Raw genomic sequence first — 11,581 nt, forward strand, 5'->3', positions numbered from 1 at the left:
GCCAAAACCCAAGGAGAGTGGAATCTCCTTTGCTGGGAGCTTCCAAATCCAGAAAAGGCAAACTCAGCAGAGGAAATTTCCTTTTCTTTGTCCCCTTTTCTCCATGAGGGCTTTCTGGTTGGTGGGAATAAGAGATGAGGTGGCAAAAACCAATTATTTCTGTTGGGACTGAGTGAATCCGGTGTGTTTAATGCCTGTGAGGGGCAGAGACCAGGCTCTGCATTGTGATGAAAGGGGTGTCTTGGGGGCACACTGGGGTATCTGAACACAAGACTCTGGGACACACTGGAGGGCACCAGGGTTGTCCTGGGGACATCAGGACAAAGAGTACCCAGGTGCCCAGAGCACCCAGGGATGCTCTGTCCCTTCCTCCTTGGCAGTTGGTCACTGGATTCCATTGCCAAGGGCAGGCTCCATGTCAACAGTCCCTGGGTACCTGTTGCCAGGGGGAGCTGGCATTTCAGTGGGGCCTTCAGGACACCCACACTGCAGCACGTGGTGTCAGTGCAGTGATGGCTCCTAGCCCACAGTGTCCACCAGGGCAAGACAGGAGAACAGAGCTTCTGAAAGCCCCTGGGCATAGCCAACCCCACATCTTGCCCCATACAACGAGGCATTAGGGGAAGTTTCCCCAGTCCCCATCCACAGGATGGCAGAGAGAGCCCCCAGCCACTCCAGGGGGGCCCTGAAGGAGGATGGGGTCCCCCAGAAGAGCAGATCTCCAGTGGAGCCCCATGATGTGACTGCAGAGCAGCCACTTCAGCCTGGTCAGTGAGGGGTCCTGCTGGGCTGGGGACCCAGAACAATGCCAGGATCCCATTTCCCCAGCACCCTGGGAAGAGGGGACCCAGAGGGGCACCCTCCCACCAGGCCAGGGACAGGGGCACAGGGATGGCTGGAGGGCAGATGTCCCCCCTCTCCCCTCTCCTGTCACCAGACCCTCAGTATCCCTCCCTGCTCTCCCCTCCATTAGATGCCAGCTGGATGCCACTGTATAGAGTGAAGCAGAAAGCCATGGATTTCCTCCAGAGCTTTGTCAGGAGCCCTTACCAGGTACGGGTGGCCAGTTCAAAGTCTGGTGTGCCTGTCCAGTGTGCTGGCTGGGCAGAGCTGCTCTTCCCACAGGGCACTGCACCCCAGGACTCTGGTCACACCGGCTGTGGGTCCCCCTCTCATGCTCCCTATTTGTCTCTTTGTCACTTGGCTGCCAGGGTGAGGATGACAAAAGGATGCTCCTGCAGAACATCAGCAATGTGTGCAGAAGTGCCTCGAACACAGGCTTGTTACAGGGCCTTGAAGTCTTCATCCAAAATAACAACCTGGCTGAGCAGGTCAAGGTGAGGGGGCATCTGGCACTCTGGGGAAGAGGGCAAGGCCACCTTGCACCAGCACACTGCAAGGAAAGTGTTGGGGCAGGGCAAGGGGCTGGTGGGATGGGGTGCCAAGTCCCAGCCTGGTTGTGCCCTGCAGATGCTGCTGGAAGGGGAGCCCAGGCACTGCCTGCACTCCCCTGTGAGGGAGCTGGCTATGCGTGCCACCGCTGGACTGAGGTACCCAACACCCCTGGGCACTCCTGCCCTGAGCTCTGTGCCCACTTGCCCAGCCCTCCCAGGGGCTCCTGCCCCACCTGCAAACAGCCTTGAGGTGCTGCTCCTTGCACCAGCTTCCCACTGGCTCCTCTCTCTCTGCAGCCCTGTGGGGACAGTGCTGGAGAGCCAAAGGAGAAGCCTTCTTGATGTCTGCATCTCCAGGGTTTTCTGGCTTCCTCCAGATGAGGAAATGAGGGAAAGAAACAAATACTATTTGTTGGTAAGTGTTGGATGATCTGCAGATGTCCTCAGTCCCTCTGAGCTGCTCTCTGGCCACCCTGGGCTGCCCTATGACCAGGGACTCAAGGCAGGGCAGGGTTTCAGCTTTGCTTTCCCTCCCTGGTTCCTCCATCCCCTTCCTGTGGTCTGGCCACATCCAGTGTCACAGTAGACTACCTGCCCCTGGCTCTCTCTCAGACAATTTGGGCATCCTCCCCCGGCGCTGGGAGTTCAGATCAGCCTCCTGGGCTGGGAGGGACAGCAGAATTACCACCACTACTCTCTGTCTTCCTTGCAGAGCCTGGATGCCATGGATGTCATGTTGGAGGCAATGGTGTTCAACTCTCCTCCCTCCAGAGTTGTTGAGGAGCTGCAGCACATCTTGGAGGTCTGGCCTGTACAGAGAGTGGGGGTCCCAGGGCTGTCCCTCACCCTGGGGGGAAGGATTGCCCACTCCTGGCTAGGTGGTTCCCAGCCCAGAGCTGTGCAGGCAGAGCATGCTGCAGAGGGTGCTCACCTCCCCTGGGGAAGCAGGGGCTGGCAGCAGCCTCCTCCAGAGTACAGTGACTGCAGAGGATGGCAGCTGCCTGGCCTTCAGGTTGGCCTTTGTCCCAGGGCTGAGAGGGACCCCAGGGGCAGGAGCCCCCCAGGATTTTGCTCAGGGTCAGAGGAATTCTTGAGGGACAGCATGAGTCCAGCCCAGGAGCAGAACCACACTGCTGCTGCTGGAGTTGGTGTCTGTTCCCTTCCCAGATGCTGCTGGACCTCACCAACTGTGAGAGCACAGCTGTGCAGGAGAGGGCTGTAGAGAGGATCAGAAAGCTGAGCTGTGCACTGGCCAACTTTTCCATACGGGATGTAAGGCCCCCAAATGCCCCAGCCAGACCGTGGCCCCCTCCCTGCAGCTCTCCCTTTGTGGCTGCTGCCCAGCTGGCTGCTCCTGGATCCAGCCCTGGCCACACCTTGGTGTCAGGGCTCTGGCACAGCTGCCTACCCTCAGCCCTTCTGCTGTTTGCCTCCCTCACCCAGGCCTGGCCAGATGAGCTCAGAGCAACCCAGATCCCCATCCTGGGACAGCTGCTGGGGCGTCTCCTCCAGTTCCAGTTTTCCAAGGGGAAGATAAGATACTCAGCTTTGAGAGCTTTTTATTACCTCTGCGAATTCATCTTTAATGAAAGTAAGAGCTGTTGAGGTGGACTTCATCTCTTCTCACATATATTCCCAATAGCTCTGATTCTTTTCCTGACTGTCTTTTCCCCTCCAGCTGCTTCCTGGAGCACCCCAGCTCTCAATTACTGCAGCAGCCAAGTGCTCTCCATGTGTTCATGCTCTGTTTGCTGCTGCTCACTCTCCCTGCTGCTTTCCCCACCCTGAACCCCACTGGACTGGGGATCCCACAAGCCAAAGCTGCCTTTGATCACCATGACCACTGATGTGCCCCTGAAAGCTCCTTGCCCATCCCTCACACCAGATCTTGGGGTAGTTTGGGAAGCTAAAGCTGTTAATTGATTGATTCTCCTGTGTCTCCCCCACCATTTAGGGAGGACATCACAGCTTACCTATAGAACACACTTGAGACTCCCTAAGACTTCCTTGCAGTGGTGCCACTTTGTCACAGCCCAGATCAAGGTAATGAGTTCCCCCCCAGCTGGAAATCTGCTTCAGAGCAAAGGGACCCCAAACGAACGGGGCTATTCCTGGTGAGAGCTGTCCTGCTGTCACCAGGCAGGGACACTGGTGTCCCAGCACAGCTCCAGCCCTACTGGACATGAGGTTCTCTGGAGGACCAGCATCCCATGCCCATGAGCCCTCCTCATCCTCCCCTGTGCAGGGACTGCAGGCACTGCTGCCAGCTCTCCTGCGGACACTGTCACCAGCACTGCCAGGGCTGCTTGTGCTGCCCAGCCAAGCGGCACAAAAGGGGCACTGGGTGTGACAGACCTTTGCTCCCTTCCTTCCTGCCACAGGCCTTGCAAAGTTACCTCACACCTTGTGAGAAGACGGGCATCGTCCTTGCAGCCATCAAGGCAATGAGGGACTCCAGAGCCTTTGACCATCAGGCAGCAAGGAATTTCCTGGAGGTGGCCATGAGATCCCCTAAATTGTGGCTGATGGATGTAAGTGTCTGGGTTGCCCTGCCCTTCGGCTCTGTCAGGCCTTGTCCCTCTTGCCTCCCTCCATCCCAAACCCAGGAGTCTCATGCCCCTGAAGCCAGCTGAAGGCAGCAGAGAGAGCTGGGAAAAGGCAGCTGAGAACAAGGCTGTGTCCTCTGCAGGTGCCAAGCACTGTGAGAGGCATCCGTGAGTGCCTGGAGCACACCAGCCCAGCATCAGATGTGCAGATCCTGTACACCCTGCTTGCCGTGCTGGCTCGTGAGTCCCCCAGGGAGCTGGTCAGCAGCATGTTGACCTCCGTGGCACCACATGACAGGTATCAGCCCCAACAGCCCCAAAGGAAGAGGGAAAGACCCCAAAATCTGGCCTGGCTGTGCTCACCTGGGCATGGGGCCACGGCTGAGGCAGCCCTGCTGATACAGCACTGTGTTTGCAGTACATCCCTGGCCATGTGGGACCTGATGTATTCTCAGAACAACATCAGGTCCAAGTTCTGGACAGAGCTGCAGGGAAGGATTTGCTCCCAGGAGCAGCAGGACTGCGAGCTGTTCAGCCCCACTGTGTTGTATGCCGTCAGAGTTTATAAGGCAGTAAGTGACCTGCCCTGGCTCACCTTGGGGACAGGAGACACTCGTCACACGTGTCCTGCCTCCTCTGTGCCAGCCCTTCCTCTCCAGTTGCTTCTCAGATGCTGCCAGTGGTCAGAGGAGGACCCTGCAAAGACCCCATGGAGTGCACGGACAGGGCTGTGCCCAGGAGGGACACCTGGCCCCAGTGCCCTCACCTGGAGCTGCCTGAGGGGAGCAGGAGCCCCACAGCTCTGCCTCTCTCTCACCACCACCTTTGTTTCAGATGCTGAACCCCACTGACACTGAAATCCTTGAGCTCCTCCAGGAGAACCGGATGAGTCCAAAGCTGGAATTTCTCTCACTGCTGCTTGCAGGTCTCAGCACCACCTTGGAGAGTCCTGAGAAGGTGAGGAAGGTGTTGAGTGGAGTAACATTGGCCAAAGAGGTGGCTTGGCCTCAGCTGGGTGTCAGGAGCTGGGTGACAGTTCCCAACACCCTCCCTGCCATGGACAGGGCTGGGGGGTGCCCAGGAAGGTCAGAAAAGGGGGGTGATCAAGCCAAGGACAGGGAGTTTTTGTTCTGGTCTCCTCTCCCTGCTCTCCCCTTCCCTGCTCCCTGCATACCTGGCTGCTGCCAGGTGGGCTTTGACTGCCTCACTGAGAGGAAACCCTGTGCTTCTCCCAGGCAAGAAGACTTCAGTTCCTGCTGCCAGATGTTGTGGAGCACCTGCAGCACCCTGACAAAGCCATCAGGATGAAGGCCCTGCGGGTGTTCCAAAATGTGGTGCATCACACAGAGAGGAAGGAGGCCAGCAGCATCGCCCTGCAGCTCTCAGAGCAGCTCCTGCCACTCTTCCATGATGTATGGACACTCAACCATCATCTTCTCCCCTCCTCCATCCCTTGAGGGATGTTTTCTGCCTCTGGGAAACCTGTGCTGGAATCCCTGCTCAGCATGTCCTGTCCTCCCCTGCAGGAGTGCAGTGAGCTAAAGGAGAGCTCCATCCACCTCTTCAAATACCTGGTGGAGTCTGTGGTGGGCAGGGACAAGAGGAGAATGAGGAAAAAAGCCTGGAGGGGGCTGGTGCCACTGCTGCTCTGCATGAATGAGCAAACACAGAGTGTGGCACAGGTGAGGGGCTCAAAACTGGGCAGTAGTGACCCCACAGAGGTAGTGTCAGTGTTGTGGGCAAGGGCTGCTGGCCCACACCTGCCTCACCTGGCCCAGCGGCCTGATACAGGCCTGAAGGCACCAAAAGTCTTCCCAGATTTCCCTGCAGGGCTTTGAGACCCTGCCCTCACCCACCAGGGCTGTGCCCAAGAGTCCCCTAGGTGTTCTGGCCAGGCACAGCTCCTGAAGGACAGGATAAGCCCAGGGTCAGAGCTCTGCCCAGCTGGGTCTGAGCCAGTCCCAGCTGTGGGATGCCCACCAGGGTCTCTGGGACTGCAGCCTGGCCAAGAGGAGAGGGGCTTCAGATCCCCTTGCCAGCCCCGGGGCAGTGTTCCATTCTCTGCTGCTCGGCAGGTCTCCAGGGAAACCCTCCTTGCCGTGGCTGAGATCCTGAAGTGGGAAGAGCTCAAGCAGCCGATCCAAACACAGCATCCGTGGGAGATTGCAGAGCACTTGGTGATAATAACCTCAGAGCCCCAGGGTCTCCAACATGGACCAGGCCCCAGGAGCTTCTCTCTGGGCACCTCCTCTCTTCCCAAGGGTTCTGGGGGAGTCCTCAGCACATCTGGGTCCTGGAAGATGCACAGAGGTGTCTAAGGGCCCTCTAAGACCACTCTGCCTGTGGCCGTCTCTGGTCCCTTGCTGAAAGATGAGAATATCCTGGGTGGGAAGGGGGTGGCTGGGAAGGGGGACTGGTCTGGCCAGCTGGGGAGGGCCATGTCAGCCCCGTGCCCTTGTCTTCTCTCTAGCTGGCAAAGGACAGGAGGAGGGCAGAGGAGTACCTGCAGCAGAGCCTGCCCTACCTGCAGGAGCCTCAGGCCAGCGTGCGGGAAGCAGCCGTCAGGTTCATCGGTGAGGGGGATATCTGTCCCCACCTGGGGATATCTGTCCCCCACCTGGGAATGTCTGTCTCCTGCCCAGGGGCCCTGTCTGGGCAGCCTGGCCCCCAGCCTGGGCAGGCCTTCCCCTGCCACCCCTGCCCACACAGTAGGTCTTGGTGGCCACCTTGCTCAGTGCCACCCCTGAGGCTGCTGGTGGCTCCTGGAAGGTCCCTGGGGAGGGGGCAGAACAGGGCTGGGGGAGCAGGGGGTGACAGATGTCTGTGCCCAGGGCTGGCTGCGAGGGACCTGCGGCACCGGAGCTGGGTGATGCTGTATGAGATCTTCAGCAGTGAGTGGGGAGAATGGGCAGGGGATGCAGAGGGGGTCTCTGCAGACATGGGGTTCATCTCAGCTCTTTCTTTCGGTCACAGTCTTTCAGGCCTTGAGGACAGACCCCGAGCCCTCCATCCAGTCCCTGGCAGCTCAGAGCATCCTGGTGCTGAGGGTTCTCAGCCAGCAAAGAAGATCCAGAGGGACCCTGAGAGTGCTGTTCTCATGGTACCACTGGGCCAGGCACAGGGTCGCTTCCCTCGAGGACACAGGGAATTTAATTTAATTAGATTTGTGATGAATTTAATGAAGTTGCTGTAAATTTGTGATTGAATAAGGCCAGGCCTGGCAGTGCCCTGGGCATGCTAAGCAGCCCACATCCTTCCCAGCCTTCCCCCTCTGCTCCCCCAGTCCCTGGCTGCTTGGACTCCTCACTGAGCTCCTCATGAGCTGGAGATGAGGATAGCACCAGGTTTGGAGTGCAGGGTTCTGATGTTTCATGAGATGCTTAGGAGAGATTTCTAACCTGAAATACGATGTCAGCACCACCTTCAGGAAGGATCTGATTCTCTCTGGACCACAACAGGATCACGTATGGGATGGTGCTCCAGTTTGTGGATCCTGTCCATTCAAGCAAAATGAAACCAGGCTTGGTTTGGGGCAACAAGGCTCCTCCAGGACCAAGGGGGCATTTGGGGGAGACATGATTCCTCTCCCTGTGCTCAGCCACCCATCCCTGGGGCTCACCAGGTTTGTGTTCTCCTCTCCCCAATAAGGAACACAAAAAGCCTTTGGGCAGCTGCCAGAATAAGTCACCAAAAAACCATTCCTTAGTCTGCTCCCTTATTTACAGAAGTTTCTGCCACAGACTTGCCTTCCCAAAACCTTCTTCCTGCCCATCAGACGTTAGCCTCAGATGATCTCTGCCCAGGGTAAACTGAGAAGCTCAGGCTGGAAGGCAGCAGGTACAATAGAGGATGCAGGTAGAAGGCACAATCAATGAATTTAAGAGAAAAACTACAATCACACCCCATGCTGTCACCAAAAAAAGCCATATTCCAGCTAACAGAAGAGAGACTCACTTTTTTTCCACCAGCCAATGACTTAAATTGATCTAATGTAGGAAGTCATCCTGACTAATCCTAATTTTATAGGGTCTAATGGCCATCACTTAGCTGTGATCACGCTTTACCCAGTGTGTGAAAGAGACACAGGTTGAGTTAAGGGTGGATGAGAAGGCAAGTGAGAGATTATCTGCTTTACAGCTGTTGAAAATGAGGCAGGAAAGGAGGGTGGAGGGGAATAAACCCACCCTGATTGAGTAAGGCAGTTCCTTAGCACATCACAAACTGCATGAACGGATCCTGAGCAACTGCAGAGATCTCTGCTCTGTATTGGTTTTTAAAGATTACTCTCCCTGTAATCTGCCTTTTAGGATCTAAATGGCCCATGACAAAAGGCCTCTGATTAAGCACTTCTTTTGCTTTGTTACACTTCTGGGTGAAATTGGTGTTCCTGAAAATAAAGTAACTGAATAAAAATGAAAAGAGGGAGGACTGATTGCAGGCTCACATTGCTGGAGGCTCTTCAGTGTCTGGTCCAAATTTGTTGGAACTTTAGCCATAACTCATTCTGGGTCAAATGCAATATTTTATTCAACCTGAAATAAATAATTTAATTTTAGGTTTTGGGAAAGCTTATTGTAGCTCTATGAAACATTCATATAAAAAAAAAAACACTTAGGTTACCTTTTTCTACTTTGAGGAAAACTTTTTAAGTATTTTAAAACAGAACCCATTCACCAAAACAGATGAAACTGCAGAATTATTTGGCTAACTCATGCCTGAAATTCAATAAAATGCTTATGAGCTAGTCCATCCAGCTTTACTATCAAAGAAAACTAAGCTTCTCATTTAAGTTTTTTTCCAGTGGGATTTTACAAAGCTTAGAAGAGACTTTTTTTTTCTAATTTTCTTTAAAAATTATCCAAGAATTAGCTTTATAAGGACCACGGTGGCTGCAGGGGGAACGAGCAAATTAAACTTACTAAAACCAAAACCAACAAACACAGCAACATTTCCCCAACACTTTCCCTGCGCTTGGGGAAAGGAAAGATAAAATGGAACACCGCAGTGCACAGGGAGCCCATCTCCTCTCCTTTCAGCAATCCAAGTGCTCGTTACTCCATCAGGGAGGACATGCTTCCCAGCCATCACAGCTTGTACTGATCCATGGCTGTTTAGCAATCCAGGACACACACACACAGCTTCAGCTCCAAGCTCTGATTTTTTCTTTCCCTCAGGACAAGAGAAACGCTGCATTACGCAAATGGAGTACAAGCAAGTGGCATCTCTGCTGAACAGCGTGGATGATGCTTGCAGGGCACATGCATGGCTGGAAGGTTAAGTCCTGAAGTGACGAAGTGATGAAGGATGAAGAGGGGAACTCCTCTTTCCTCTGTGATGGCCCTAGTGCTCTGCTAGGGAGGAGAGGCATTTTTTTAACTCATGGAATCTAAACTGCATACCAAATTGTGTTGCTAAAGGGTGGAAGATAACATATCTGAATGCCTCTCAGAACTCTGCTTCTGGGAGGGCTTGTTGGCATGTTGGCAGTGGAGGGGAAGGAGCAGAGGGAGTTCAGTCCCAGAAACTATGGCTGCAGTGCCAGGCACAAACACCTGAGCCAGCAAGGGGTAAATGTCCCCATGGGTTGTCAAGATAAAACCCTCAGTTTGGTAAGCAAGGCAATATCTGTCACATACAGCAGAATGAGTGAGTCTTTCTAGTTCTTTCCCTCTGAAAAAGTGATTCCATAACTTCCAGGCCACCAAATAGAGGGAACCTGGATTAGAGAGCATTGCTGGTACAACTGCACATGAGCTAACCCAGTAAAGATCTCTTTCACTGCTTGGGAGAAGTGGTTTTCCTTCATCTCAAATGGAATTTTTCACAAGGCCTGGATCAATTAGCAGTCCAAACACACATCTGTTTTTTATGGGTCCACCCAGTTCTCATCCAGGGAACTGAACAAAAAGTTTTGTTAATGAAGAGTTCAAAGTCCAGATTAGCTGTTTGTTCCTACTGGCTCCTGAATTAGGCAGCCAGACTGGGAGGTCAAAAGCATCTCGAGCAACTGGCTGAGACCCTGTACCTGTAAATCTAACAGACTGAATTCTGCTCTTCATTGTCCTCCTGCACACACACCTGAAAAGGTCAGGGAAATCACTTCATCCTGACATCTCTGGATAGCAGGCAAAAGCAGAGGAATATCTGAAAGACCCTTGTGTTTTTCAAGTTTATACATTGCTGTTCCAAAGGAGAAAAGAAGTGAATTTCCTCTTAGCCCCAGAGACCCAAAGATTCAACAATGTCCATACAGATGTCAGAACAACTCTCACCTTCATATCGCCATGAGATCTCAAACAGCTGCTTCAATATTCCTTTAAACAGAAGGGCAGTTGGTGTTCCAGATGTTTTATTTTGCAAGTGAATGATTTTTTTTGTCCCTTCAGCATCCATCACCATGCTTTCTTTTGCAATTCTGTTGCCTACTTTGCAAGAGCAAATTACATGAGCACAACCTTTTGCCTTTCACCTCTGCCCCATTACTCATTAGATGTGCAACTTTCAAAGCAGATATCCCAGGGACAGAAGTAGGAGGTAGCTGAAGATTTTGGTTTTGGGGGCAGGCTCTGTGGATAATTCTAGAATGGGGGAGATTAATAGAGCAATAGAAAACCTGAAGTTTTAGTGATTCAGCTCCTTTTCTATCAACCCTTGAACAAACAGCTAAAGAGGGCCATGATTTGCCCAGGGAAGAAGGAAATTAGATAGAGAAGGATGCACATGTGTTTGATAAACTCTTCCCAAACCCTCAGTGGTTGTTCCAAAATGTGCATATAAGCCTGGTTCATTATCCACATATCCACCAAAAAGAAGCATTTCCAGGGCTCAGCATCAGAACCAGGGAAAAGGAAGGTGGGAGGCAAGAAAAAGGAATTGAGGTATCCAGATCAAGCCTGCAGAGCCACACTCCATGTGTTGTCCCCTCCAAGGTGTCCAAGTCCTGCTTGCCCTGGGCTGCTGTACCCAGATGTAGCTGTCACCAGAGCCCTGGGCTGGAGCATTGCAGCCCTTTGATCCCAGCTCCACTGCAGGAAATGTTTGGGAAGGGCTGACTCCTTGCTCCTTCCAATGCACAAACATCCTCGACCACACCTCTGGGGAAAGAGGAAATTGTCAGCCAAGCAAATTGCTTTTTGGATTGCTTTTTGTCCCGTTGTGAGAGCTTCACTTTAGGAGCTATCATGGGAAGGGGTGACATGATCAGGTGAAAACCCCACATCCCAGAGGTGCTGCAGGGGCGCAATATATATTAATAAACTAATTCCTTGCAGCTGAGGCAGAAGCACAGAGCAGTCATTGCTTCTTCAGAAGACTATAGATTTTTGATGAAGCGGTGTGGAGAAAAAGACCTATTTTATACCTAAATAATAAAAATAATAAAGGGAGACAAATAAATAAATAAGTAAATTCTGCTTGATAAATGCATTATTAGCTGTAGTAGGAGCAATTACAAGAAGAATGGGAAGTGACAGCTGCAGGTCCCAGATAGCCAAGGCACAAAAGGGGAATTTTAGACAAATGTCCTTCAGATAATGGATTTGTTTCTCATTCAGTTTGGGGAGGGAGGTGGCAGATATGGGAAGTATTAACAGGCTGAGCCTCACATAAGGAGCAGAAATGCTGCAGGAATAATTCAGCTTT

General features: G+C 52.9%; 1 protein-coding gene across 4 annotated transcripts; it reads left to right on the top strand.

The window, feature by feature from the left end:
- The first annotated feature begins 437 nt into the window (after positions 1–437).
- LOC146431679 (maestro heat-like repeat-containing protein family member 7) lies at positions 438–9,987 on the top strand. Of its 4 annotated transcripts, XR_014854730.1 has the most exons (20): positions 438–767; positions 974–1,053; positions 1,212–1,337; positions 1,471–1,550; positions 1,692–1,809; positions 2,107–2,196; positions 2,562–2,666; positions 2,838–2,985; positions 3,349–3,437; positions 3,776–3,925; positions 4,084–4,238; positions 4,359–4,512; positions 4,775–4,897; positions 5,176–5,352; positions 5,467–5,622; positions 6,016–6,117; positions 6,411–6,513; positions 6,772–6,831; positions 6,914–7,777; positions 9,115–9,987. XR_014854730.1 is itself a non-coding variant. In XM_085072583.1 (19 exons), the coding sequence occupies exons 1-19, from the start codon at positions 650–652 to the stop codon at positions 7,096–7,098; spliced, it is 2,319 nt and encodes a 772-aa protein (XP_084928709.1). In that variant the 5' UTR covers positions 438–649; the 3' UTR covers positions 7,099–8,384. The 4 variants fall into 4 exon arrangements, 3 of the variants coding, with proteins under 3 accessions (XP_084928709.1, XP_084928711.1, XP_084928710.1); XM_085072583.1 differs by lacking the exon at positions 9,115–9,987 and having other exon boundaries at positions 6,914–8,384; XM_085072585.1 differs by lacking the exon at positions 9,115–9,987 and having other exon boundaries at positions 6,411–6,505; positions 6,914–7,013.
- Positions 9,988–11,581: the final 1,594 nt, after the last annotated feature.

This window comes from Lichenostomus cassidix, chromosome 12, assembly GCF_008360975.1.
Source record: "Lichenostomus cassidix isolate B80296 chromosome 12, HeHo_3.0, whole genome shotgun sequence".
Taxonomy (NCBI): Eukaryota; Metazoa; Chordata; class Aves; order Passeriformes; family Meliphagidae; genus Lichenostomus; species Lichenostomus cassidix.

What these genes read in the sequence shown, in the direction of transcription:
- LOC146431679 (XM_085072583.1), top strand. Translation starts at nt 650, where the DNA reads ATGGCAGAGAGAGCCCCCAGCCACTCCAGGGGGGCCCTGAAGGAGGAT. An exon ending in CGAATTCATCTTTAATGAAA is followed by an intron (nt 2,986 to 3,348) that starts GTAAGAGCTGTT and finishes CCCACCATTTAG; the next exon opens with GGAGGACATCACAGCTTACC. An exon ending in AGCAGCCGTCAGGTTCATCG is followed by an intron (nt 6,514 to 6,771) that starts GTGAGGGGGATA and finishes GTCTGTGCCCAG; the next exon opens with GGCTGGCTGCGAGGGACCTG.